Source organism: Stenella coeruleoalba, assembly GCF_951394435.1.
Source record: "Stenella coeruleoalba genome assembly, chromosome: X".
Lineage (NCBI taxonomy): Eukaryota > Metazoa > Chordata > Mammalia > Artiodactyla > Delphinidae > Stenella > Stenella coeruleoalba.
The window spans coordinates 100459684-100487344 of NC_137152.1; the positions used below are offsets into that span (position 1 = coordinate 100459684).

Consider the following 27661-nt stretch of genomic DNA (forward strand, 5'->3'; position numbering starts at 1 on the left):
TTTTATCAAAATAATCTATATATAACGTTGAATAAGTTTAAGGTATACAATGTGCTGATTTGATATTTAAGGTATACAGTGTGCTGATTTGATACATTTATATATTGCAAATATGATTACCATAGTAGCTTTAGCTGACACTTCTGTTCCGTTACATAATTATCATTTCTTTTTTTTGTGGTGAGCTGTATGGTTTTTAGAAGAAACTGCTAAACTCTTTACCAGAGTAAAGATATAGCTGAGACTACCTTACATTGTTCAACCAAATACTTCAAGTTTTTAAAAATTAATTTTTTAAAAATTAATTTTTTCAACCAAATACTTCAAGTTTTTAAAAATTCAGCTGTTAATGGACATGTGGGTTGCTTCCACCTCTTGGCTACTGTGAATTTGCTGCTATGAATACGGTTGTGCAGATATCTCTTAGAGACGCAGCTTTCAAATATTTGGGATATATACCTGGAAGTGGAGATTTGCTGGATTGTACGGCAGTTCTATTTAAAAAATTTTGAGGTACCTCCATACTGTTTTCCATTGCAGTCGCACAATTTTACAATCCTACCAACAGTGCACAAGTGTTCAATTTTTTCCACATCCTTGCAGGCACTTGTTGTTATGTCCTTTTTATTCTAGCCATCCCAGAGGGTGTGAAGTGGTATTTCATTGTAGTTTTGATTTGGTTTCAATTCAAGTGCTTTGTCCCTTTTAAATTTGTGTTATTTGATTTTTTTGTTGTTGAGTTGTAGGAATTCTTTGTATATTCTGGATATTAACCTCTAATCAGGTATGATTTGCAAATCTTTTCTCCCATTCTGTAGGTTGCCTTTCACTCTGGTGGTTGTGTCCTTTGTTGTGTAAAAGTTTTGATGTAGTCCCATTTGTCTGTTTGTGCTTTTGGTGTCATATCCAAGAAATCATTGCCACGTCCAGTGTTATGAAGCTTTTCCCCTAAGTTTTATTCTATGAGTTTTATAGTTTTAGGTCTTACATTTAGATCTTTAATCCATTTTGAATTAATTTTTGTATATGGTATGAGATAATGAATGATCCGACTTCATTCTTTTGCTTGTGGATATCCAGTTTTCGCAGCAGCATTTTTTTGAAGAGAAACCCCATGGAGTGGTCTTGGCACCTTTGTCAAAAATCATTTGAATGTGTATTCAAGGGTTTATTTCTGGCCTCTCCATTCTATTTCATTGGTCTGTATGTCTGTCTTTTTATTTTTTAATTAATTTTATTTTTGGCTGTGTTGGGTCTTTTGTTGCTGCATGTGGGCTTTCTTTAGTTGCAGCGAGCAGGGGCTACTCTTCATTGCAGTGCGCGGGCTTCTCATTGTGGTGGCTTCTCTTGTTGTGGAGCACGGGCTCTAGGCGTGTAGGCTCAGTAGTTGTGGCTGAGCCTACGTGCCTTGTGGCACACTGACTCCGTAGTTGTGGCTTGTGGGCTCTAGAGCGCAGGCTCAGTAGTTGTGGCTCACTGGCTTCGTTGCTTCGCGGCATGTGGGGTCTTCCCAGACCAGGGATCAAACCCGTGTCCCCTGCATTGGCAGGCAGATTCTTAACCACTGTGCCACCAGGGAAGCCCTGTATGTCTGTCTTTATGCTAGTATTGCACCTTTGTGATATGTTTTGAAGTCAGAAAGTGTGTTTCTTCCAACTTTGTTCCTTTTTTCCTAAACTGTTTTGGTTATTTGGAGTCCGTTGAATTTTATGAGGAATTTTTCCATTTATTTGTGACTTCTTTAATTTCATTCAGCAGTGTTTTATAAATTTCAGTGTTTGAGTCTTCCACCTGTTTGGTTAGGTTTGTTCCTAAATATTCTTTTTGGTGCTATTGTAAATGGAATGGTTTCCTTTTTGGATTGTTTGTTTTTAGTGTATAGAAGCACAACTGACTTTTGTGTGTTGACTTTATATCCTGCAACTTTGCTGAATTTGTTTATTGTAACAGTTTTTTTGGTGGTGGGGGTGAAATCTTTAGAGTGTTCTATGTATAAGACTATATCATCCGTGAACAGAGATAATTTTGCTTCTTTTTTTCTGATATGGGTGGCTTTTATTTCTTTTTCTTGCCTAATTGTTTTGGATAGGACTTCCAGTACCATGTTGAATAGCAGTGGAGAGAGAGAGCATCATTGCTTGTTCCTGATCTTAGAGGGAAAGCTTTTAGTCTTTTACCATTAGGTACGATATTAGCTGCGGGCTTTTCATAAGTGTTCTTTATTATGTTGAGGTATTTCCTTCATTGTCTAGTTTGTTGAGTGTTTTTATCATGAAAAAGTGTTGAATCTTTATTTATTTATTTATTTATTTATGGCTGCGTTGGGTCTTTGTTGCTGTGCGTGGGCTTTCTCTAGTTGTGGTGAGCGGGGGCTACTCTTCCTTGCGGTGCGCGGGCTTCTCATTGTGGTGGCTTCTCTTGTTGAGGAGCACGAGCTCTAGGTGCGTGGGCTTCAGTAGTTGTGGCACACAGGCTCGGTAGTTGTGGCACATGCATTTAGTTGCTCTGCGGCATGTGGGATCTTCCTGGACCAGGGCGTGGACCTGTGTCCCCTGCATTGGCAGGCGGATTCTTAACGACTGTGCCACCAGGGAAGTCCCAAGGTGTTGAATCTTATCAAATGCTTTCTCTGTATCAGTTGAGGTGATCGTGAGGCGTTTTTGCCTTTCATTCTGTTAATATGTACATTACAGTAATTGATTTTCATGTGCTGAACCAGCCTTCCATTCGGGGAATAAATCCTACTTTGGTCATGGTGTATAATAACTTTTAATATGCTATTGAATTTGGTTTGCTAATATTTTGTTGAGGATATTTGTATTGGTGTTCATCAGGGATATTGGTCTGTCGTTTTTTGTAGTGTCTTTATCTGGCTTAAGTTTAGTTTTTAAAAAGTAATTTACATGTTTTAATCTTTATTTAGGAAAGCTTAAGTTTAGAGAGAATTAAAATAATTTTGGAGTACAACATATATGTGACTCTCCTGTCATTGTCATTGTGTGGAATTACCAGCCTTTTAGATTTGAAATGAGAACTTGGAAGTGCCTATACTGTGTTCATAAACTTTATTGTGAAAACATGATTTCTGAACTTTAATATGACTATAATTCAAGCCTGTGAATTGTGTACTGTGGATGTTAGTAGGAAGATTAGTGGTTTATATCAAGTGGATGCGAATGCTAGGTATTTTAATAAAGTGTTACCTAATCAGACGTGGAAGGGACAAGAAATATTAAATATAGGACTTCCCTGGTGGTCCAGTGGTTAAGACTCCACGCTTCCACTGCAGGGGTTGTGCAATCCCTGGCTGGGGAACTAAGAGCCACATGCCACGTGGTGCAGCCAAAAAAAAAAAGTATTAAATATGTAGCATGTATGTTCTGTTTGCTGCCATAATAAAATGAATAAAAAAATACTGTGCTTGGTAGTAGTAACTGCAGTTCTAAATTTTAGATTAAAATTTCCCACTGTCCTCTATAAAGTGATTTATTTTACACTTTATTAACCGAATTGTATCTAAGTTACAGTTGTGTCTCCATCTTCATGTGAGTTATTAATAAACACTCAAGATTTCATTTAGATACTTTTTAGTGCCTTGAATAAATGTGAAAGTGTTTTTGGTGTAATCAGTCTGAGAGTATGTGAAATAAAAATTTGGATTTCCCTCAAAATCTGGGCGGGATTATCCTGTCTTCATCAACTTCGTTATGAAATCTGCCTTGATAACCGCTATTGATTGAAATCTGCCAGTGAGCCAGTGGTGCCCAGCACGAAGTGGATTTGATGGTAATGATGCACTGTGCTTATATCATGCTGTATACCATTTACAAGTGTTAACACATGAAATTAGCTCGTTGTTGTAAATTTGATTTTCAGATCTAGACATTCATTTATACTAGCTAATTTTGTCTCACCTCTGAAATGTCGAAAGCCACTACACCCAGTAGTAATTGCTGCTGTTTACTCATGTCTTAACATACAGAAAGTTATGTCAGTGGGGCACATACATACTTTAAATTATTGCAGAAGGCTAACTTCAGAGTATGATATTCAAGTATAAGTGAGATGAAGAGTGAACATTGACAGTACTTCAAAAAATGATTCATGATTTAGCTGTTGACCTTGCAGACTGAGGTATGATTATGTATTTATTTTTGGCTGCGTTGGGTCTTTGTTGCTGCGCGTGGGCTTTCTCTAGTTGCGGCGAGCGGGGGCTACTCTTCATTGCGGTGTGTGGGCTTCTCATTGCGGTGGCTTCTCTTGTTGCGGAGCGTGGGCTCTAGGCACGTGGGCTTCAGTAGTTGTGGCTCAAGGGCTCAGGAGTTGTGGCTCACGGGCTCTAGAGTACAGATTCAGTAGTTGTGGCGCACGGGCTTAGTTGCTCCACGTCATGTGGGATCTTCCTGGACCAGGGCTTGAACCCGTGTCCCCTGCATTGGCAGGCAGATTCTTAGCCACTGCGCCACCAGGGAAGTCCTGAGGTATGATATTTGATAGTATGTGATAAATATTTACCTGTTTTGATATTTATTTTGTGATAGGGCCAGATAATGTCTAGTCAACAGCAGCTGGTTAGGCAAACTGGGGAAGTAGCAGACTTGGAATTAGATAGTTTATATATGTCCACTGTATCAGGTATGATATGGTATCCAGTGTCTAGCAGCAGTCAGTGTCAGTATGGTAGACAGATGAGAGGAGGACAGTATTGTGGCATTTGGATTAGGGCAACTGGAGAGACACAGGGAGACTTTTTAGGGTAGGTTTAGGGGCAGGATTCCAGTACCTGGGATGGAACTGGTAGATACATTACAGCAAGAACAAGGCAGAGTGTTGATCCTTGGATGACTAAGGCACAGGGTACGACTGAGTACAGAGTGATAGAGTAGTGGGTCTGCAGGAATAAGGCAGAAGCCTTTTCTTATCTCCCCCCTTTTCCCCCCTCCTCAAAATGGTAGCACTTTGTGCATGTGAAGTTAACGATGGAGTGCTAGATTTTCTACAGAAATCAGAACTGATGGTCGAGAACTGGGGCAAGCTGCGTAGGTTGGGCCAGGTGATCCTAATTGTGGTTAGTACTTGAGTCACATTTGGAAAGTATTGGGGAATGTGGGTAGACAAGAAAATAAGGAAGATTGCTGAGCATATACTATCATACATTTAAAAATAGGAGGGGAACAGGTGGATGTTTCCAGTTCTATCTGGCTTAGTTTCTGGCAGTGTATAGTGATGCCAGATGTGTGTAGACTGTGCCCCAGCTTGCTCCTTCCCCTCTTCCTGCAAGTAAAAGTTGTTTTTGAAGTGTTGTGGCATTAGGTGTGTTCACTTTGTCTACTTAGTTATTTTAGAAAGTTTTTTTTTACTTTTGGCCTTCCCTTTCTTCTGTATATTATTTTTTAAGTTTGTAAGGGCAGATATTTGACCTCCCCTACCGTTAGTTAGGAAATGTAGACAGGATTATTAATTCTTTTACGTATTTAGATTTCTTCTAGTCCTACCTTCTCCAGATTACCTATTCCTGCACTAGAGCAGGTGCTCCCATTAGAAATTCTTTAGGACTCCTTCCTAGTTTGTGGAAAGGAAAATACATTTGCAAATGATTTATGTGGTAGGTGTAATGTGAGTATGCTATCAAGAAACACTTAGGTTAAAATTGTGTTGCTGGCCTGAATATACATGATCATTGTTTGATTTGTCATTCTTTTCACCCTGTTGTTTACTTAGAAGACTATTAGCAGAAATTAGGGAGATAAACAGAGGGAGGAAACATATCTTTTTGAGCAAGGAGAAATCTTTTTTTAAAGGCTTTTTTCATTTCTTGCCCTACCTATGTACTCAAAGTTGCCATGTATCATTTGACATAAGGAATGATAGTGACTTTCCTGTTTTGAGTAAATAACTCCAGGAACTAGTCTCCCTTTTCTTTCACAGTCTCATCCTAAATGACAGACTTCTGTCTGCTATCTCCTAAGAAAGTAGATAAGCCAATAAAAGGAACATACCTTTGGGTCTTGTCGGGAGTTCATATGAAAGTTTCTGTTCCCTGCTAATCTTGAGTAGGTGAACATAATAAAGATATTTTATGATAGAACTCAGTTTCTTTTTGTAGATGTGTAACTTTTTGACATTATGTATCTGAAATATGAATAGATCAGGTTTTAGCAGCAGAGATAGTTTTGTAGTTCCTCTCAGTTCAGATTTTAAGAGAAGACATTGAAAAATAAATATCCACCCTCATAATTTACTTTTTTTCTTACTAACGATAACATCGTAATTAAAAATTTAAAAATCAACCACATTTTCACCACTCTGATATGTTAACTGTTTTCCTTTGTTTTCTTTTTGGTTAATATTGTATCCTAATATAAGGCTTTAAACTTAATCAAACTTTACCCATGTTGCTACACAGTCATCATATGTAGTTTCAGTGTATGAATATGAATTACATTTTTGTACCGTAAGTTAATCCATGGCTGGGCATTTAAGTAGTTCCTATTTTTAAGTGTTTGCATTATAATGATGGTGGCATTTCAGAAGGGTATATACGTTTCCAAGATGTGATCCTTATAGATAGAAGAACGTAACCCTTTTGGGCTAGTGTTAAGATAAGGGTGTGACGTGTGGTATATGTGCTGAATTTGCTAGCTTTTAGCAGTTGACTATTTCTGCATTTTTAGGGAAAGAATTAATACACCAGCTACTTTAAGTGCTTCCCCCACTCCCCAATAACGTGTGAGTTCTGAGGGACCTTGTTAGTTTTGTAGTTTTTTATTTTCTATCTTGAAACCACTTGGGATTGAATTAAAGGAACTTTGAAACAATCATTCTTCTATAAAAAGAAATCAGAATTACCTTAAGTTTTTAAAACAATATCAAAGAAAAACGGGTTGGTTTTTGTGTATTTTTACTTTTTTGGCGGTGGGTGGATAATTTTAATCAAGTCATTTTTTGGAGTTAAGGATGCAAGCATAATTATATATATTTAGTATATATTTGTGTTTATGTGCTAGAGTAGTAGGTATCCAACAGGTTTTCAGCAGTGGAAGAAGAAAGTTTTTTTGTTACTGAATTAGTTAACTCAGGATCTAAACTGAGTAACAGGCCCTAAACATAGATTCATTATAGATAACTTGAAAAGTATGGTGATCAAATTTCAGCTTTTAGATCTCTGTTTATATCAAAAGCATTACTGCTGAGAGCGTTTACTTGAATTTAAGGTATAGAATTAAAATATATATAATCACCTATTTTTAATTTTAATAAATCTTTAATGGCAGTGTATTACACACTTGAGCCTAAGGAAGTGGTTTTACTTTAAAGTATGTTATTCAACCTATCGATAAATGTGTTTGCTTAGTTTTCAGTAAGGAGAAGCAGAAGCTAGTTGTTATTGGATGTATTTTTTCCCAAAAGGGAAATAGTGATTGAGAGTTAAAGCAAATTTTATTTCTGTGCTTTATCCTCCAAAGCTGTTGGAATGTTAACTCTCTTATAGTAGTTATAGAGAATTGGTACAAATGCTAAAAATCTCAGAGCTTTTCTTTGACATTAGGTGAGAGCTCCACCTTGTGATCTTTGAGCATATTTCTTAAAAATTAATAACCTACATACAGTAGGCCAGAAATGGTGTGGTGAGTTTGATTATTAAACTTATACTTTTATTTGAGCATTATGTATTCTTACAGTTTGGGGATTCCCAACTTAGGTCAAATGGCATTAAGTACATTTAAAGACCTTGTTTGTGAATTTTTTAATGAAAATCTTTGGGGGAAGCAAATTGTATTTATGTATAGCTGTAGACATTTAAAATAAAAAGGGAAAAATTCGAAGTTCTTCCTGCAGATAAAGTTTATATTCTTGAAGAAAAAAAACCGCAGACCAATGCTAACATATCCATCATTCCCCCTGCCTCTTTAAATTACACAACAACTTTAATATATATAATTTTTTTGAGCTATGAAGAACTGTTTTGGTGGCAAATTGGTTATTTAGAGCATGATTACAGTAGTAAAAACTCAAGATACATGGAATTTAATATTATGTTTAATAATAGGTTGCATTAGAGGAAGGTGCCTTTTCCTAGAAATATATTTTCACATTTACTGTTACAGGTAGTTCCATAAGGGCAAGGATCATTGCTCTCCTGTTCACTACTGTATGCCCAGTGCCCACTGCTGCATTTGGCACATGGTAGATACTTTTACTTGGTTGGATGGATTTTTAATATTTAGAAACTTTTAAAAACAGGTGTTTCACTGGGATAGGGAGTTGGCTAGTTTAATAATTTTTTCTAAACCTATCAGACCCTGGCATGATACTTCTTTTTAAAATACAGACACCTTGTCTGGGAGACTCACATCTTTATAAATTCTATTTTTCTTTTGTGTTTTCTTTGGTTTCTAATTACCAAGTACATGTTAGTATAGCCGTACTTTGAGAAAAATAAGTTGACCTGGCAAGACTTCTTGTACACTAGAAATTAATTCTGTGCTATTTAGAGGAATGTAGTATATCATACAGTACCTGTTTTATTTAGTGCTCTCTGCTTTTCAGAGCTGATTCATTCTTTATGTCCTTTAGTAGAATACATTTATGAACTATCTTTAAAGTCTGCTTAAAAACTGTATATTTAAGGAATGCATCAAGTTTGGTTTTATAAAATGCTTAGAGAGAGAGGGGAGGGGACAGGTAGGCAGACAGACACAGCAAGCTCTTTATTTCCATCTTGCCATCTAGATGACCTGATGTGTTGGTTAGAACTTATTATCTCTGTACCTCTCCAGCTCACTTAAAAAAACAAAATTGTTCTCTTTTTAAAAAACAGTTTTCTTTTTTAAATTAGTTGGGATTTTTAGGAGGCTAGAGTGTATCCTACATGTGATGATGGCAAGTCTCAGAACTCTGATATACTACTTAGATAATTCCTTAGGTTACAATAAAAAAAAAACAAATTAACAATTAGTGGTCTTGGAGGGGAACAATCCTGGGACCATGATTTAGTGTGAGAAGACTATACTAACAGTGATATCTAAATAAATATTTTACAATATGAGTATTCTTCAGAAAAAAAGAAACTCAAAGTGGTGGTATAGACAACCCTTGATTAGGGCTTAATTTGTATATTATTGATTCTTGTTTCTCCTCTTCATTATTTTGCTATTCATAGTAGCTTAATTAGAGTGAGCAAGGAAATGCAGTGTTTTGAACTTTTGTATGTTAATTATATTAAAAAATTTTTAAAAAATTATATATTAGTAGCCATTTATGATGTTTTTTCAAGATTTAAACTTAATGGAAAAATTGAATGATCAGTTTCTTGTATAAAGTTTACTCTGCTGGAAGAGATCATTAGAAGTTCATCACTATGTGATATTTGAATATTTATTATTAATTGGATATGTTTAGTCTTTAGGTGGCCACCAAGTATGAGATTTGCTTGGAAATAAAAGCATAAAATTTTAAAAGAAAGTTATACATAAGATTCAGAGCTTCAAACCCAGTCTGTTTTCTCTTTTTTGTTATAGATTTGTCATTTGCTTTTAGGTCACTCTCTTGTTTAGGAACTGCATCTTCCTATGGCCAAACTTACTTTGGTCACAAATGGCATTCATCTGTTGTCCATATGACATTATTGGTATTTAAATTGATTATAAGTTCCTTGAGGGAATGGATCAGAGCTAACATTTTTTCCCCTTTCCTGTTCAATGCAGATGGTATTATCATGAAGTGTAGTTATTTATTAATAAGCCACGCTTTTGGACCGTATGTTTCTTCTATGGTAGAAGAACCTGTTTTTAAAGTATTTTAAAATTATATCTTAGATTTTTTTTATTAGCTCCTTTTAACTATACTGCACATCATAAGCAGAAAGCTATAGAATTTTCAGGCATCTTGTATTATGGTTTAAACTTGTCATAAAGATTTTAGGATGAGTAAAAGTCTCATTCTGTTCCTAGTTAGGGTATCTGTCTTTTTAAGCAAGGCTGGAGAATCATAACAAATTAAAAAAAATAATTGTAGTAGAAGCTTCTTTCTTTGTATTTGTTGTTACTGTCGTGGGGCTACAACAGTTGTAACAAATCCGTATCTAGAAAAAGCAGAAATCCTTATTTACTAAAACACATTAGCAGACACTTGGAAATTTAGTTTTGGGGTAGATATCCTTCCCAATATTTTTGGCGTGTTTATAATAAATATGGCGTTCTCCCCGCCCCCCGCCCCCTGTCCCTTTTAAAGGAATTGTTTGTCTTAGAAGAAAGAAGCAAACCATCATTTTACCCACGTAAATATATGAATATATTTCTGACATTGGGGCGTCCCAGAAGATGATAAAGAAATGATAGCAGCTCCAGAAATACCAACTGATTTTAATCTACTTCAGTAAGTATATTATGATAATCTCTAAATACTCATTTTTTCCACAAAATGGGAACTGTATTAACTTCAGTTAAAGTTACTTCTGCTTGAGAAGATATAATGTTTCAGTATAAAATAGCATGCATACTTGGAAATAGTTTATATCAATGCTTACTGAGTTCTGTAACAGTAATTCCATGCCTTTTTTTGTAGTATATTTTATAATTTAGATCCTGGAAAATTTATTATTTTTGCTGTTCAGTTCTTTGAGTCCATACTTGGTTTTACAATAGCAACTGTTTTGAAGGGAGTGTCATGAAATTCTTAAAATGTTAAGTGTTCTCATTAGTAAGGAATATATACCATGCAATACTATTTAGGATGTAATGTCAGATTTCTGTTTAAAATCAAATGACAGGCTAAAACAAATGTAGGAGGGTAGGACATGCTTTCCTTTTTTTTTAACCCCCCAGAAACAAATTATATGCTAATTGGTCCATAAAGTGACTTCAGCATAGCTATTTTCTTTACCCTTGTCTTAAAAGCTACTGTACTCCTTATTGAGCTTTTATTCTCATTACTCTTTGGTGTTTTGATGTAGGAAAGAATTTGAGCTGCTATATGCAGCAGTGGTTTTCATACTAAGCTCCAGTTTCATGAGGTACCTAAGTGAAGAGTGAACCTTTAAACTGCTCGTGGACCCCCATTAACTTTACGCACACATATACCACATATTAGGGTCTTTATAAGACTTGATTTAAAAACAGAGTCTGGTTGCTAAAAATTTTGAAAACAGCAGATATCCTTGTACATAATGGTGGCCAGTGTCTGCTTTTGATGTTTTATAGATTTTCATTTTTTAAATAATTTTATTATTTTCAGAGTGTTAAGGGTCTGTTGGGATATTGCCAATATTTCAAAGTATGATTTTTAATGTGATTTTAATCCCAGTTTATATTGACTCTACTTTCAGATTCTTGAGGAAAATTTCTTGTTTTTGTTTGAGGGAGGATATGGGATAGTCTGAGAAAAAAATTAATTTTTGGTTTGACTACTATAAAATTATCTTATGAAATTTCTCAAATACATTAATACAGTAGAGGTAATTTAAAAGGTTTGCGTTATAAGCTAGACTGTTGACCATTAGAATATCTCGAGTAATTAGAGCCTGAAATAGGATAATGGATAAGAGGGAATCGATGTTGTGGAGGTAGAATAGACAGTATTTGATTGGGTATGTGAGGTGGGGGCAGGGTAAAGAGAAAGGAGTGGAAGATTCAGTCGTGTGATGGATGGCTCATGAAGTTTCCAGCCACTAAAAGGTGAACCCAGTATACCCCATAAACATATTAGCATATGTTAATTTCACCTAGGATAGGTTTTTGTTGTTCTTTTGATCTTAAAAACAGAAGGAAGCATTAGAGAAAGACAGACTCACAAGAATATTTCTTCTCTGGTTGGGGATATTTTAGACTCTTATTACCCCATTTACTCACTTCAGTTTTCTTCAGAAGGTTTTCCAGTTAGTAATTAAGCCTCTAGTGGCTCATTCTTTTAGTTGGGATAGCCTGGAGATGAGGATTAAGAATGTAATTGAGCCTTTGATTACTCTTTGGCCATCAGAATATTGGCAGAGACTAGTGATTGCAGACTTATAGCATTTACTGAGCTCTCTAAGAGAGCTAGTGTCCCACAGATATCTTGGGGAAGAAAGAAGATTACTTACACACCAAGATGTTTAAAACCATTTTCAAAAATTTTTTTGCAAAGCCATATAGGCATGTGGGAAGATTATTGATGACAACAGTATTCTTAAGATGTAAGAGGCATGAGTTTCAAGGTTAATATTAAGTAGTCATTCAGTTTTGAGTGCATTAACTATGGGAAATGGTGTTTATTACAGGCTCTTTTCCTCGCAACATTATAGGACATAGTTAGGATTGCCACTATCTTCAATACATTGTTTAAATAACTTTGTAGGTAAGTGCTATAAATAGTAATTTTTTCCCCCTGCTAGCATCTTAACCATTATTTTAGATTTATAAAGTATTCCTAACTCACAGCCTCTGGACAACTGGTTATTATAACAATAAAAATGGAAATAGAAGAAATCTAGTTAGAGAAGACTAGCTTTAGAAAGATAGTCTTTCACTTTGATTCTATTTATTTTAAACAAAACTGACAATAGTTTTACACATTTAAAATGGTAAAACCTTTATCTTTTATGTGTGTTGTTCAGTTCTAAAATCCATTGTGACCCAAATATTGATACTGGGTATGCCTTGCCTTAAGCATTTAAGTGTGGGTCTGTTACTACTATTTAGATAGATAGACCCATGTTTACATATATAGGAAGCATCACACATGTGTATTTAAATTGGTTTACTTCCATTTTGCCTTAGAAAATCCAGATTATACAAAGCACCCCTCCTACTCCAAAATGAGGGACAGTTTCTTAGAACTATAAATCTATATTTTAGAGATTAAAGAGACTTCAGAGATTTCATTCTTTCCTGCATAAACATTGTTTGTAGATGAGAAGATTGAGTGGTTGTCAGTTGTCCAAGATCACAGTTTCCTAGTACCGTATTAACTAGAACCAGTTTTCTTGACTATAGCTCAACAGCTTTTTGCTTCATAAAGGATTTTGATCAATTAGCACACTTCCCTACCCTGTTGATTTAGTTTGTAAAAATGTTTTACGTATATTCTTTCAGAAATACATGTTTTGTATAGTTACACTTAGATTATGAATATTTTTGTGTTATATAGGAAAGGTCATAAGATCCTTAATATTGCTAAAATTCCCTAATAAAGATTATCTCATACCTAGTGCTAAAATACAGTTTTACCTGAACACCATGGTCTTTGAATCAGAAAATGAAACCAGCCATTCCAGTAGAACACCACGTTTCCTAGAGTTAAAAGTTTGAGAGCCCCTGGTTTTGTTTTTATGCTTTGGTTAAAAATTAACAAAATAAAAACATGCTTAGACATTTGTGTTTTAGATTAATGTTTTTGTGTTATATAATTTTAAATGTTTGGTAATATGCTACGATATGTTGCTTTGGGAAAGCATCTTAATTACATTTAATGCTAATATAGTTTTGTAATGAGTTAACCAAGCCTTTCTTTTAGAAAATATGGCAAAATTTAGAAACTCCATCTACATTTCTAAGGAAGATTTTAAATAATTGCTTATCTTTTTGTCATAGGGAGTCAGAAACACATTTTTCTTCTGACACAGATTTTGAAGACATTGAAGGAAAAAACCAAAAGCAAGGCAAAGGAAAAGTATGTATAGAATATGTGTCTTTATTTTGGTTCTTACGGTCATAAATATACATATATGAATAAATATAATTATATACTATATATAGTTGTTTTAGTTATGTCTCAGATGTTGTTGTCTTTTAAAAATGCTTTTTTCCCCTGACTGGTATGGCAAGCCTTTGAACACTTCTACTACTATAAAGTTGAAATTAATACGTCATTGTTTCTAGTAGTTTATTTTATAAAGCATAGTATGCTAAGCAAAATGTGGTACTCTGTTGGCTTTATTTTTATTTGTACATGAGTAGTCCAATGTAAAGCAAATCAGTAAATTTCTTATTCTAAAGTACCCTAAAAATGTAACCTACAAGCGTTTAAGTCTAATGGGTTACTGTTGACAGTGACTCTTTATAAGTAACGTCAAGGATAAAAACTAACAAAGTTCTGAGTCAATAGAATGCAAGTTTAGAGTATGAGTGGGTAGCCTGAGAGGTGTGGGTAACTTAGTGAATGGTTAAATCATTTTGCTATTTTGGAAAGTACATTTGACTCCGTGCATGTGTAAATACATTGTGCAAAAGATGACTTGCTTTTGTTCAGCATTTTCTTTGTCAAAATGAATTTTGGATTTATATTTTCTCATGACACATTTACTTTTTTTTTCTCTTTTTTTTTTTGATGATTCTCTTATTTTTATTGGGGTATAGTTGTTTTACAATGTTGTGTTAGTTTCTACTGTACAGCGAAGTGGAGTTCCCTGTGTATACAGCAGGTTCTTAGTAGTTATCTGTTTTATACATATGTGTATATATGTCAATCCACATTTACTTTTAAAAAGTCTAAATAATGCAGAAATGTACAATGAGCAAAGTAAAAATTTCCCATTTTAAATATGTAAACATTTTTGATGAACATACACATGTATATATACACCTGTATATAAAAATGCACATAGAATTTTACTTAAATGGAATCATACTGTGCAAACTGTTTCATTTGCTTTTAAAACTTAATGACATGTTGTCAGCAGCTTTCCTATCAGTGAATTTTTCCTGTCTAATTTTTAATGGTGTCATAGGATCCCATTTTATGTATGGAACGTAATTTATTTAACTAGTCCTTGGAATATCTTTTTAGAGTGCACATAATCCATGTGTTTCATAATTTCGTATGCATTCTTAGTCCCTTAAAAAGTGGTAGTTTGGCGGAGGGGAGAGAATGTGAATGAATACAAATGTTAACTCATGACTATCCAGAGACAGCCATAATTCTAGTGGGTAGTATATGCTTATTCATTAGAAAACCACTTTTCCTTGTTCTGCAGTCATCTTTCAAAACCGAAACTCTGCTTTTGGCTTTAATTTGCAAGCTGGGATAAGACTTATAGTGGCATCTGAATAGAGTAGCCACTGTTGTGAGTGAGGTATTAGGCATCAGATCAATGATTTATTATAACAATAATAATGTTTTGACCCTATACTATGTATGTTCCATGCAGTGTGCTAATAATTTTACATGTTATCTAATTTAATATTTGAACAGCCCTGTAGATTAGAAAACTTAATTTTTATAGATAGGAAACTGAGGTCTAGAGAAGCTTAGTCATTAAGGATTTGAGCCCACATCTGTTGAAAGGTGGTATACTCTTAATCCACTATAGTATACTACCTCATAGTCTTTTTTTAAAAATAAATTTTATTTATTTTTGGCTGTGTTGGGTCTTCATTGCTGTGCATGGACTTTCTCCAGTTGCGGCGAGCATGGGCTACTCTTTGTTGTGGTGCACGGGCATCGCAGTGGTTTCTCTTGTTGCAGAGCACGGGCTCTAGGCACGTGGCCTTCAGTAGTTGTGGCTCTTGGGCTCAGTAGTTGTGGCTTGTGGGCTCTAGAGTGCAGGCTCAGTAGTTGTGGTGCACGGGCTTAGTTGCTCCGCAGCATATGGGATCTTCCTGGACCAGGGATTGAACCCGTGTCCCCTGCATTGGCAGGCGGATTCTTAGCCACTGCGCCACCAGGGAAGCCCCTGAAGTAGTTCCTAAGAGTAGGGTGGTTTTAGATTCTTGAAGAAGGAGAAAAGACCCTTTATGGAACAAAGTATAGAAACATACAGACTGTCAGTGGAAGTAAATTTGTAGATCTGGCTATAGATCAGGGATCTGCAAACTATGGCCTGTTTTTGTACTGCCCACGAGTTAAGAATGGTATTTACAGTTTTAAAGGATAGTGAAAATAAAGAATATGTGACAGAGACAGTATGTGGCCTGCAGAGCCTTAAAATATTTACTATCTGGTACTTTACAGAAAGTTTGCTGACTGTTGCTCTAGATCATAGAAATGGGTAGACCTAAAAGAGACCCTCGAAATCATCTATTCTAACCTGTAAAGATATTGATACAACTCTGGCATTTTAGAAATGAGGACTCTGAGTTGGGGAATGACTTTTTTTTAATAATAAGGTATAAATGCTGTTGGAGGTGTTTTATATCTGAGGCATGTAGGCAGCCTATTCACTGATTTATGAAGTCCCTCCACCCAATGTTAACTTTCTTATAAAGGGGCTTCATTTCCATAGTGTTCGTTAATTGAACTTTCATGATAAATAAGTGTTGGAGGGAAGGCCCAGAACAAGAAAGAGTTTGATATACCTATTCATACTGTTTAGAATTCCTTTGTCAATGCACTGCAGTGATTTATAAGACTAACAATAGACATCAAGTTAAAATGTTGAACTCATTACGAGTTACTTATTTCATAGAGTTTTGTTATTCTTGCTGCCCACTACAGTCTGCACCCTAAAGCACAATCCTATGAAGTAGGCACTTTTGTTTTTTTTTTTACTTTTATCCTCATTTTACAAGTTAGAAAATCTCTCTGAAGCACAGTGTGGTTAAGTAACTTGTCCAAGATCACTCAGCTAACAGGAATAGAAATTTGGGACTTAGGCAGTCTGTCAGTCCACAGAGACTGCGCTCCTAACTGCAGTGTCACATGAGGTATATGGTAGTATAAGTTAAAAAAATTGATACCACAAAGAGCCTGTCACAACCATATCATTTTATTATGACGCATGTGTATGGCAGTCCCCTTTAGGTCAGGTTTAAGTGTTTTATAATTATGCACGCTATCAGCTGCTCCTGCTGTAGCTTTATTTTGAACTCTAAAGGATAAGGATATAACTTAAGCAACTTGTATTTTTATGCAGACTTGTAAAAAAGGCAAAAAAGGCCCAGGAGAAAAGGGCAAAGGTGGAAATGGAGGAGGAAAACCTCCTTCTGGTCCAAACCGAATGAATGGTCATCACCAGCAGAATGGAGTGGAAAACATGATGTTGTTTGAAGTTGTTAAAATGGGCAAGAGTGCTATGCAGGTAATGTTTATTGTGTTCTTCCTGGTTCATTTGTACATTTTGAACTTAAGTGAATTATATAAAATATATCCCTGATTTTTCTAATTGTGTTTAAAAATTTTTTAATACTGCGTATTAGAAAAAAGCAACAAACTAGTCAGAAAACAAGGGATCTGTCTATTCAGACATAAGACCTTTAAGCTGTGTCTTGAGTCATTTTCTGCTGCATTATTTTCTTTTAATGGCATATAATAAAAAATATGTCAAAAAATATGCTGATGTAAACCCTGACTGTGACATTTCAATTTCCTTTGAGTTTATATAGTGGCTGTTAAAACATGAAGTTCTTTGCACATACAGAATTCTTGGCTGAGTGACCTAATGTAATCACTGTCCACTTTAGTGAATTCTTTTGATCACTGTTGTCTATTACAAATTTTATTACTTGTGCTGTTTCTTACCAGAGGAGTACAGAGTTGGAGTCATATTCATGTTAAATCATCCTAAATTTGTTTCTTCATAATTTTATGACAGTAGAAGCATTTCAGCTTTACACTGGAGGCTAAACCCATATGGTTTTTAAAAATTGAATCAACACTATACTCAATATACACGCTTAATGAAATTATTATTTAATTTATAAAAGCTATAGGGAATAGTTTTTTTCCTTCATGGAATTAACTTTCATCTACAAAAGGTGCACATGGATGGTTTAGGGAAGGCTAGTCATTAAACTTTGTTATTAATGAATAACTGAAATGTAAATCTTGATTATAAATATGCATTTATCTAAATATGTATGGTTTTGTAAATAAATTTTAAAATATCAATTGGAACTAATAAGGCACATTTTTTACACGTAAAATGAAAAAGAATTGTTAGCTTTTGAACTATCACCAATTGTATAGTGCAACGTATTTTCTTAAATTCGAATTCACTGTCACTTATCCATATATGGTTAGCTTTCATAGGGTTGTGATTAGGATGTGGATTTTATTTCTTGTTTAATGTTTTAAATGATTATTTTGTGTACACATTTGAAAGAAATAATGTCTTATTATATTACTGTGCTATGGTTTATTTAGTCATTTCCTAATTTAAAAAATTATCCTCCTCTCTGGTTACCATTTTGGGTTAATTTTATTGAAGGGATAAATTATCTCTGTTAAATTGTATACCATTTCATTACTTTCCTTTTTATATTTATATTATACTTTTCTCTATAATATTTTGTTCTAAGTGGTTAAATGCATTATTTTTTTTCTAATATCTTATCATTTTTGTTAACATCAGAAATCTCAACTTATATCCGCAGCTAATTAGGCTATTCTATTTTTGTCTAGTCTGTAGCGTTTTTTTTTTTTTAACTTTTTGGCTCATCAGAATTTTTTAATAGAAAATGTGAGGGCTTAGCTTTATATTTCTTTTTGTTAATGGTATCTCAGTGTTTAAAGAGTGAACATTTTTCTTATTTTTGTGTTGCTTATGGTTTGTCATATGTTAAGATTGTACCTCTATGCCATTTGTTTTTCTATTTCTAAGTGTGATTTCCCGCTTAAAAGCAGTATATCCACAGTATCTCTCCATTGATTTCCCTGAATCATCTCTCCACCTCCAGTTTGTTTTGTGTACTCCCACTTGTGTTATCTTTCTAACACCAAATTTGATCAAGGAAGTCTCCTGTTTACAAACTTCTAAGAGTTCTTCCTTATCTAAAAGTTCCAGCCCAGATTTCCTTATGGCATACTTGCTGTTCTCTAGCTGCCATATGTTCTCTGCCCCTAGACCTTTCTTTTTGTTTTTCTTACTGCCTGGAATAGTCTTATTTTTCTCCCTTCCATATCACAGGATTGACTAATTCAAATGTCACTCTTTTTTGGGGAAACATTTTTGGACTCTTATCTCCTTCTCCCCTTGAATGTATTTCTTATTCTTCTCTTTCCAGTATAGCACTTAGTATATTGTATTATAGTTATGCACATGTCTGTATTTGCTTCTAGATTGTTAATTCCTTGATTGGGGACTGTGTATTACTCATTTTTTTGTATCCCCAGGATATCCCTATTTCGGTGATCATGAGTGAGAGTGAATAAGTACAAGACTCACTGTTGGTTTTAAAATAGTTCTTAAATTTTAAGAAAGAAGAAATCATGCATGTGCCCCTAGTTCTATTAGATAATAGATGTTGAATTTTATTGAATGAGTTTTTAGTATATTATTTGATGATTAAAAATTTTAAATATATTTCATTGTGATAGCTTATATTAGTTTTACTATTTGTATTTTATTTGTATTTATTACAGCAGCCTTATGTAAACTCTAGTATAAACTCTTCTTGATCTTCAAGAATAACTTTTTGATGTGATGTGATTTTTTTGTAAGATTTCATTAAATATTTTTGTATCTTTATTGATGAGAATAGCCCTTGTTCTAGTTATCTATTGCTGCATAACAAACCACCCCAAACTCAGTGATGTAAAAGAACAACCATTTTATTATGCTTAGTGATTCTGTGGATCTAGAATTCAGACAGAGGTAAATAGGGATGTCTCTTCTGTGCTTCCATCCATGATGGCTGGGGTCTTAGCTGAGATAGCTTGAATGCCTGGAGGTGACAAAAGCAGTTATGGACTATAATAATCTGGAGACTTCTTTATTCATGTTTGGTACCTAGTCAGTAGTGATTTGAAGGCTGGGCTCAGCTGGAACTGTTACCTGGAGTACCTACAAATGGTCCTTCCACGTGGCTTTGGCTTCTTACAGTATGGCTTCTGAGTTTGGAGAGACTATCCTGAGAGGAAGTATCTAGTTCTGTAGTGCTGCAAGAACCCAATGCAGAAGTTGAATAGCCTTCTATGACCTAATCTTGGAAGCATCATTTCTGCTGCACTCTGTTCTGGAGAAGGGGACATAGACCTCACTTCTTTTTGGGGAGCAATGTCAAACAACTTGGGGCCATGTTTTAAAACTCCCATATCACATAATATATTCTCTTGATACTGCCCATATCATATTTGGGGATCATCTTAGAAACATTTCTTTCATAAATTGAGTTGGTTCACATACACAAGCTGCTATAAAATATAGAAAAGGACTGAAATCTAGAAATTAAGCAACATTTTAGAATATGTCCAGTAAATCTCTATGAGCCAGGTTATTCTTAAATAATATTTTCTTTTTCTTTTCTTTTTCATGTGATCATATGATCTTTTTTGTACATCAAATTGTACATATTTTATTCATTCAGTTCATACCCAAATTCCGTATTTATTGGTATATAACTTAAAACATTTTCCCTCCTGACTTTTCATTTTTTATATTAGCTGTAATTTATCATCTTACTTTTTAAAATTTTGTTTATTTAAAAATTTTTTTATCTGTTTTGTGGTTTCCTCTTTTGTCCATGAAGGAATAAAGTGCTGCTTTTATTTTTTAGTTCTGTTTTTTAAAAAATTGCTATATTGAAATATACTTCACAAACCATAAAATTCACCCTTTTAAAGTGTAAATTCAATGAATTTTAGTATTGGTACATTCACAGAGTTGTGCAGCCATCACCACAATCTAATTTTAGAATTTTTTCAATACCCCAGAAAGAAACCTCGTGCCCATTAGCAGTCACTTTCTCCTCACCTGCCCCCAAGTCTAGGCAACCATGAATCTACTTTCTATAAATTTGCCTATTTTGGACATTTCATATAAACGAGGTCATATAAATATATGGTCATTTTTGAGTGGCTTCTTTGACTTAGCGTGTTTTTAAGGTTCATCCATGGTGTGGCATGTATTATAACTTCATTCTTTTTTATTGCCAAATAACATTCCATTGTATGGATATGCCATGCTTTATTTATCCATTCATCCCTTGATGTATCTGTGGTTTGTTTCCACTTTTTGGCTGTTGTGAATAATGCTGTTATGAGTATTATTGTACAAATTTTTGTTTGGACATACGTTTTCATTTCTCTTGGGTAATAAATACCTAGGAGTTGAGTTCCAGGGTCATTTAATTCTTTAGCTTTTTGAGGAGCTGCCAAACTGTTTTTACAAAGTGGCAGCACCATTTTACTTTTTTACGAGCAGTGTTTTAGCATTCCATTTCTCCAAATTCTTGCCAGCATTTATTATTGTCTGTACTTTTTATTATAGCCATCTTAGTGGGAGTGAAGTGGTATCTTATTGTGGTTTTGATTTCCATTTCCTTTGTGGCCAGTTACACTGAGCATCTTTGCATGTGCTAAGGGCCATTTGTATATCTTCTGTATAGAACTGTCTATCCCGATCCTTTGCCTATATTTTTAATTGGGTTATTTGGCTTTTTAAAATTATTGAATTGTAGTTCTTTATATTTTCTGGGCACAAGTTCCGTATCAGATATATGATTTGCAAATATTTTCTCCCATTCTGTGGGTTGTCTTTTCACTTCCTTGATGGAGTCCTTTCAAGAATAAAGTCTTAATTTTGAATAAGTCAAATTTATTTTTCCTTTTGTCTCTTGTGCTTTTTGTCTAATATATAAGAAGGGTTTGCCTAACTCAATGGTTATGAAGATTTACTTCTGTGTTTCATAGGTTTAACTCTTACATTTAGGTATTTGATTGTGTATGATGTGAGAGAGGGTCCAGCTTCATTCTTTTGCATACAGATATCCAGTTGTCCCAGCACCATTTGTTGAAAAGACTAGTCTTTTGCTATTGAATTGGGTTGGCATCCTTGTCAAAAATCAAATGACCATCAATCTAAGGGTTTATTACTGGACTCTCAGTTTTATTCCATTAATCTACGTATCTGTCCTTATGCCAGTACTCTACTGTCTTGATTACTGTAGCTTTGTAGTAGGCTTTAATATCATGAAGTGTGAGTCCTTCAACTTTGTTCTTTTTTCAAGACTGTTGACTATTCTGGATACCTTGCATTACCCTAAGAATTTTAGGATCAACTTTTCAATTTCTGCTAAGAAGCCAGCTGGGATTTTGATAGGGGTTGCATTGAGTCTGTAGCTCAATTTGGAGGGTACTGTCATCTAACAATATTAAGTCTCCAGATCCATGAACTATCCTACTTTCTTTTGATGCTTATTTCTTATTAATATGGGACTATTAGTGCTCACTACAATATTTTAGTCAAATATCAGTATTTTCTAAGGTATCTATAATATCTATATAGATATCTATATAGATATCACTATATAGTGATATCTATAATATCACTAAGAAATTTCAGTTTATAGAATTGGGTCCCATATTTAGTTTTTAGATTCCTTTTAATGCAAAAATGAGGAAGATGGATCATTTATGTACAATCAGGTGATTAATTTACTGAATTTGATTCCATTTTATTGTTTAAATTTAACTTTAAATTTTAGTATACAAGTGTATGTATTTATTGAAATAATGTGATACCACTTAATGTTGAATCTTAACGACTTTAATCTGACTTAATTAACTCTTAGAACGTTAGAAAAAGCTAATGGTTCTTTTCCCCCTCTGCTGTAGTCGGTGGTAGATGATTGGATAGAGTCATACAAGCATGACCGAGATATAGCACTTCTTGACCTCATCAACTTTTTTATTCAGTGTTCAGGCTGTAAAGGTAAGATATTTATTTTGGAAGCAGAATGTTCTCAAATGTTCTCTTCTTTTTTGTTTCACCTAAAGATTATTAGCACTTCATGTGGAAACTAATGCCACGATACTGAGTTATTTGCATTATAACCATACAAAATGTATGTAAGGAAAAAAGAGCAAAGAACAAAGAGAGAAAGTCTGTTGAGACTGTTATATTCATATGTGAAAGTTAACTAAAAACTTGGCAATTTATAATTGTTATGTTACTTTATTAGATATATTTCCCACTTTCAGCATCTGGTTTTAGGAGCAAAGAAATGGATTAAGAATGGAGGAGGAAGATAATGAAGAGATACAGGTTCAAGTGGCAGGGAATTGTAGAGTGTAGGGAGTTAAAAAGTGCCCTGAATAACAGTAAGTAAGTAAGTAAGTAGGTAAGTAAGTAACTAAGTAAGTAAGTAAACTAAGGAATTGGTGACATTTACAGGTTTTTTTCCCTAAAAGGTAGAGAAACTGGAGTGGGGAGCGGGGTCTTTTTTAAAGTGTTTATACTTTATTTTAAAAGATTTTGAAGTAAGAGTAGGGAAAATATAAAATGTCTTCCCTGAGACAAAAACATGTAGTACACACATTTGGCCAGGGAGACAAAATTGTGTAAGTTGGGGAGTCATACATCCTGATCTGGATCAGTAAATGAGTTAGTCAAGATCATGGGCAGGTTCTGATTTATTCTGTGTCTCCCTAATACTTGGCCCATCCTTGAAATTCTAGAAGATGCACAGACTAATAAATGTTACAGAGTTTTCCAAGGGTATTACATTTTTTTAATGAAAATGGCACCAAAAACATGGGCATTAGAAGTTAGGAGGAGGGAAGATTGCCTAAAAGTAGATCTAAAGAATTAAGGTGCTAAAGAATGACTGATTTAATAAACAAATCTGAAAAGAGATCCCAGAAAACAATTTACTTATGTCTACTCCTTTAATTCTACAAAACGTCTTTAAACATCCTGTCATTGGAATTGGAAAACAAGTAACATTTTAAGAACTGATGCATTTTATGAGGTCGATTACAACTTTCAGTGCAGTCTACATATTAAATGTTATATATGTGAGGCCTGATAGACAAATTTATTAACTTATTGGGTCTATGGTCTTCATAATGCCATTAATATGGCCATTTTTTAGAAATTTTAATGTCTTTAGAGTGCAGAGTTGCCTAGTTTACTTCTTAGCTAAAGGTAGCTGTAAATCAGTATTAGAAAATTCTACTGAATCTGCTCAGAGGAAGTGTTGTAGTAATGACAGTATGATGAACCAGATTAACTCTTTAGAAAATGAGATATGTTGATATTATTTTTTTTTTGTCTATGTCCATCCCATCTTTCTGGAGTAGAAGGGTACAAGTACCTGTTTGTGGTGTTATGTAATCAAGGGCAATGTCCTTTCTCCTTAGATTCTTTGAAAATGGAAGGTTGATTGCAGAACAAGTGAACAGGTGCCAGAAATAATTTAATGATTTGAAATTCTAATTTTTATATTCAGTCTTACCTATTATACCATAGTTTGATCAGTTTTAGTTTCCTAACTAGGCTTCTGAATTGCAGTTTTAAAACAAAGCCGTAGTCAGAGCATTTCCCTTTATCAGATACATTCCTTTTCTGGCATCACTGTATTTATAAATCAGGAGCTTGCCCATTAAACATTTGGACATACCTTGTCACAAACAAGGTTGTGAAAATTTTTAAAAATTGAAGGTGTTGAAAACTTACGTAGATTTAAACACTGCTATAATATTTATTTTAGAAGCAAGGAAGCTCCATAAAGAGGAATTTACCATGTAATCAAAGTTAAGGTCATTAAGTACTTACAAAACATACTCAAAAATATTTTGGTAGAATTCTTTTATAAATGAATTAGAAACATGCTTAAGTGTATACAGTGTACCTTTTCCTGTGGATTTAGGACTGTTATTATGAGCATCAGTTATTTTACTGTAGTTATGCCTTCTGAAGTATTGAGGTATGTGGAGAGATGTTTGGCCCTACACTGAATGGCTCCAGACTGCTCTGTGGTTGGTGATTCTGTGGCCAGTTGTTTCCTTCTTTCTTTCCTGGTCAGCTGTCACTTTTCAGTTTACCAGTTTTTAAAGCAGTCTTGCTTCATGTCCCCCACACTTTTAAGGCAGTGGGAGCTGGCCTGATGTCCTGATGGTTCCTTTATACCTGTCTCAGGAGTTATTATATGCATGGAGTTTGTGACAGCTATTTTGTTTTCTGCTTATATTTGGGTTTATGGCTGTTATATGGTCTATGAGATGAGAGGAGGAGCTTTAGAAGTTTGTCAAAATGTATGCAATATGTTTACTTTGAGATTTATTTATATATAAATGCTTATTTCGTAGAAATTATTTCAGGGATTGAGTTACTTGTCCTTCTCTAGCACTGCCACATTTACAGTACCTGGGTATAAAGTATGAAAAGGTTCTGGAGATACATCCATGGCTCTAGATATAAATTAAAAACCTCTCAAAAGGTTTTTGAGAATGTGCTTCTTTAGTCAGGGAAATCATGCTTTCTTTCAAATTTGTTAATATTTTTAAACAATCATTTGGTTTTTTAATGTGGTAAGTAAGGGCTCTTTCACAGTACCAGTAGAAATTGATCTCACCTGGGGCTGGGCAGCAAGATGTAGACTAATAATCTCATACAAATTATTTAACTTCTCTTTGCCTTAGCATCGGTTTCCTCATCTGTAAAGCCAGGATTATAGTACCTCCTATATAGGCTTGTTGCCAGGGCTGAAGTGGCTGGTGCATACGCGGCTCAATGGATGTTAGTTCCTATTCTACTCCTGCTGGTTTTGTTACGCTACTGGAAGGTCTTCAGATTGCATGCCCATAGAGAAGGGAGCTCACATAGCAGTTGTTCTTTTCAGATTTGGGGTTGGAAAGAGAGTATGATGTTCTATTGTTGTTTTTAAATTTATATGCACACACACATGTGCATGCATATATAAAATAGAGCTTGATCAATTGAAATATATCTAACTTTTATAATAAATCTCATATTCCTGTACCAAGACATTCTTTTATTTTTAAATTAAAAAAATTTTTTTGTTTGGCTGTGCCGTGCTGCATGTAGGATCTTAGTTCCCCAACCAGGGATCGAACCTGTGCCCTCTGCATTGAGAGTGTGGAGTCCTAACCACTGGACTGCCAGGGAAGCCCCAAGACATTCTTTTAGATGTTACTATATTTATGGTATTCATAGTGATTAGACTGGCAAAGAATAAATAATCTAGCATTAGAAATGTGGTTTAGGAAATTCACTTTTTACATTTTTTCTTTTTTTAAAAAATATCTGACACCCCATCAGTGGAAATTCATGTACGACTTCTTCTTGCATTGTCTCCTACTCATAACTTTTTCCTAGAAACCCCTTTTTTGATATTTGACCTATACCTGGCTAACTTTTACTACCTTTTTTTTTTTGAAATACAGTTGATTTACAGTGTTAATTTGAGGTGTACAGCAAAGTGATACAGTTATACTACTTGTAATGTGCATCCTTTCTCCTCGCCTCTTCCATACTCCTTTAAAACTCTAAATGTCCTTATAAGAAACACCTACTTATCCAGATCTTTTTTTTTTTTTGTCTGAGCTATAGTCTTTCTTGGCTTTTCAACTCATTTGGGCATTTATTATGTACTAACTTTAATACTTTATTTTTCCCTTTCTCTCTGCTCCCCGGCCCCCCCCCCCCCACCCCGTTATTCTTTGTTTAAACTTACAACTAGATTACAGGCTTCTGGATGAGCAGGAACTACAGCTTACTACTTATGTTTATTTGAAGCCCTTTGAGGGGATGATGGGATGTAGTTGCCTTACATATTGTTGTACTTAATAAAGAAACCTGGCTAAAGTGAAGTCTACCTATTACTCTTTCCCTTATTTTCTTCAGGTTCATCCTCAAGGTTTTAAATGTTACCCTGGATGCTGCCTCATGCTTGATGACATATGCTTTATATTAAAGGGTCTTAGTCATTCTATGCATGAGTAAAGTTAAGTCAAGTAGAAATGGCTAAGGCTGATTGTTCTAGGAAAAAAAGATACCTGTCAGAAGTGTGGGGCTGTTTTCTTGTATATGTTGATAATGGCATTTGTGCTTTATAGGGTTGAGTAACATGGTAAAGATCAAGTGCTATTGAAGTACACCTTATTGTGCGATTGTAGACATTTTAGTGTTAGAGATGGACTTAGAAGTTATTTTTTAAATTTACCATTAACTTCTTACACTTGCACATTTCAGGTGTTGTCACAGCAGAAATGTTTAGACATATGCAGAACTCTGAAATAATTCGAAAAATGACTGAAGAGTTTGATGAGGTAAGTTATTACCCTAAATGTTATGATAATTTTATGCATCTTGATCTTGATTTACTCTTCAGAGTATTAAATTCTGAATATTAGTGTTGTGGGTAAGAGCTTTGGCAGTAGAAATCCAATCAAATGATGGCCATGTGACCTTGGGCAAGTTGTCTTAGCATCAGTTTCATCATCTGTAAAATGGAGCTAAAAATATTTATAAGGCTGTTATGAAAATTGAATGCAGTAATGTTTGAAAAATTCCTTAGCATTTTACAATGCCTGGCATATAGTAAGAACTTAATAAATGGTAGCAGTTTTTATTTGTCAAAAAATTAAAATTTCAAGTAAGAATAAAATTTAAGTGCCTGCAAACATACCTTATGTTTATAGAATGTTGTAGAAGGAAGATTTGATAAATACTTGGGGAACCAGGTACAAGCTTAGGCAAAGGAAAATACATACATACATATATATGTATAAAATTGTTTAAAGTCTTATTTATGTTTCAAATATGAGTAGTAAGAACAATACAAATCCATAATAAGTAGTAGCTTAGACTTTAGTTGATCCTTTATCACGGTGATGTCTTTGAAGTATTGTTGCCAATAAAGACATATTTAGATTTACTATAATATAAACTCCTTCAGGACAGGGATTTTTGTTTGTTTTGTTCACAGCTGTATTCCAGCACCAGTAGTTTTACTCTTTAAAGCTTTTCACCATGAATTTTCAAGTAGAAAGCCTTGTCTCATTT

General features: G+C 34.4%; 1 protein-coding gene across 4 annotated transcripts in view; it reads left to right on the forward strand.

The window, feature by feature from the left end:
- Positions 1–27661, forward strand: part of STAG2 (STAG2 cohesin complex component) — a 114961-nt gene that overhangs the window by 29579 nt on the left and 57721 nt on the right. For all 4 annotated transcript variants that reach the window (XM_079909678.1, XM_079909677.1, XM_079909680.1 and 1 more), the window contains 5 exons: positions 10234–10377; positions 13569–13647; positions 16829–16993; positions 22468–22564; positions 26849–26925. In XM_079909678.1, coding sequence (XP_079765804.1) covers positions 10334–10377; positions 13569–13647; positions 16829–16993; positions 22468–22564; positions 26849–26925 — 462 coding nt within the window. In that variant the 5' untranslated portion in view covers positions 10234–10333. The remainder of the gene's footprint in view (positions 1–10233; positions 10378–13568; positions 13648–16828; positions 16994–22467; positions 22565–26848; positions 26926–27661) is intronic.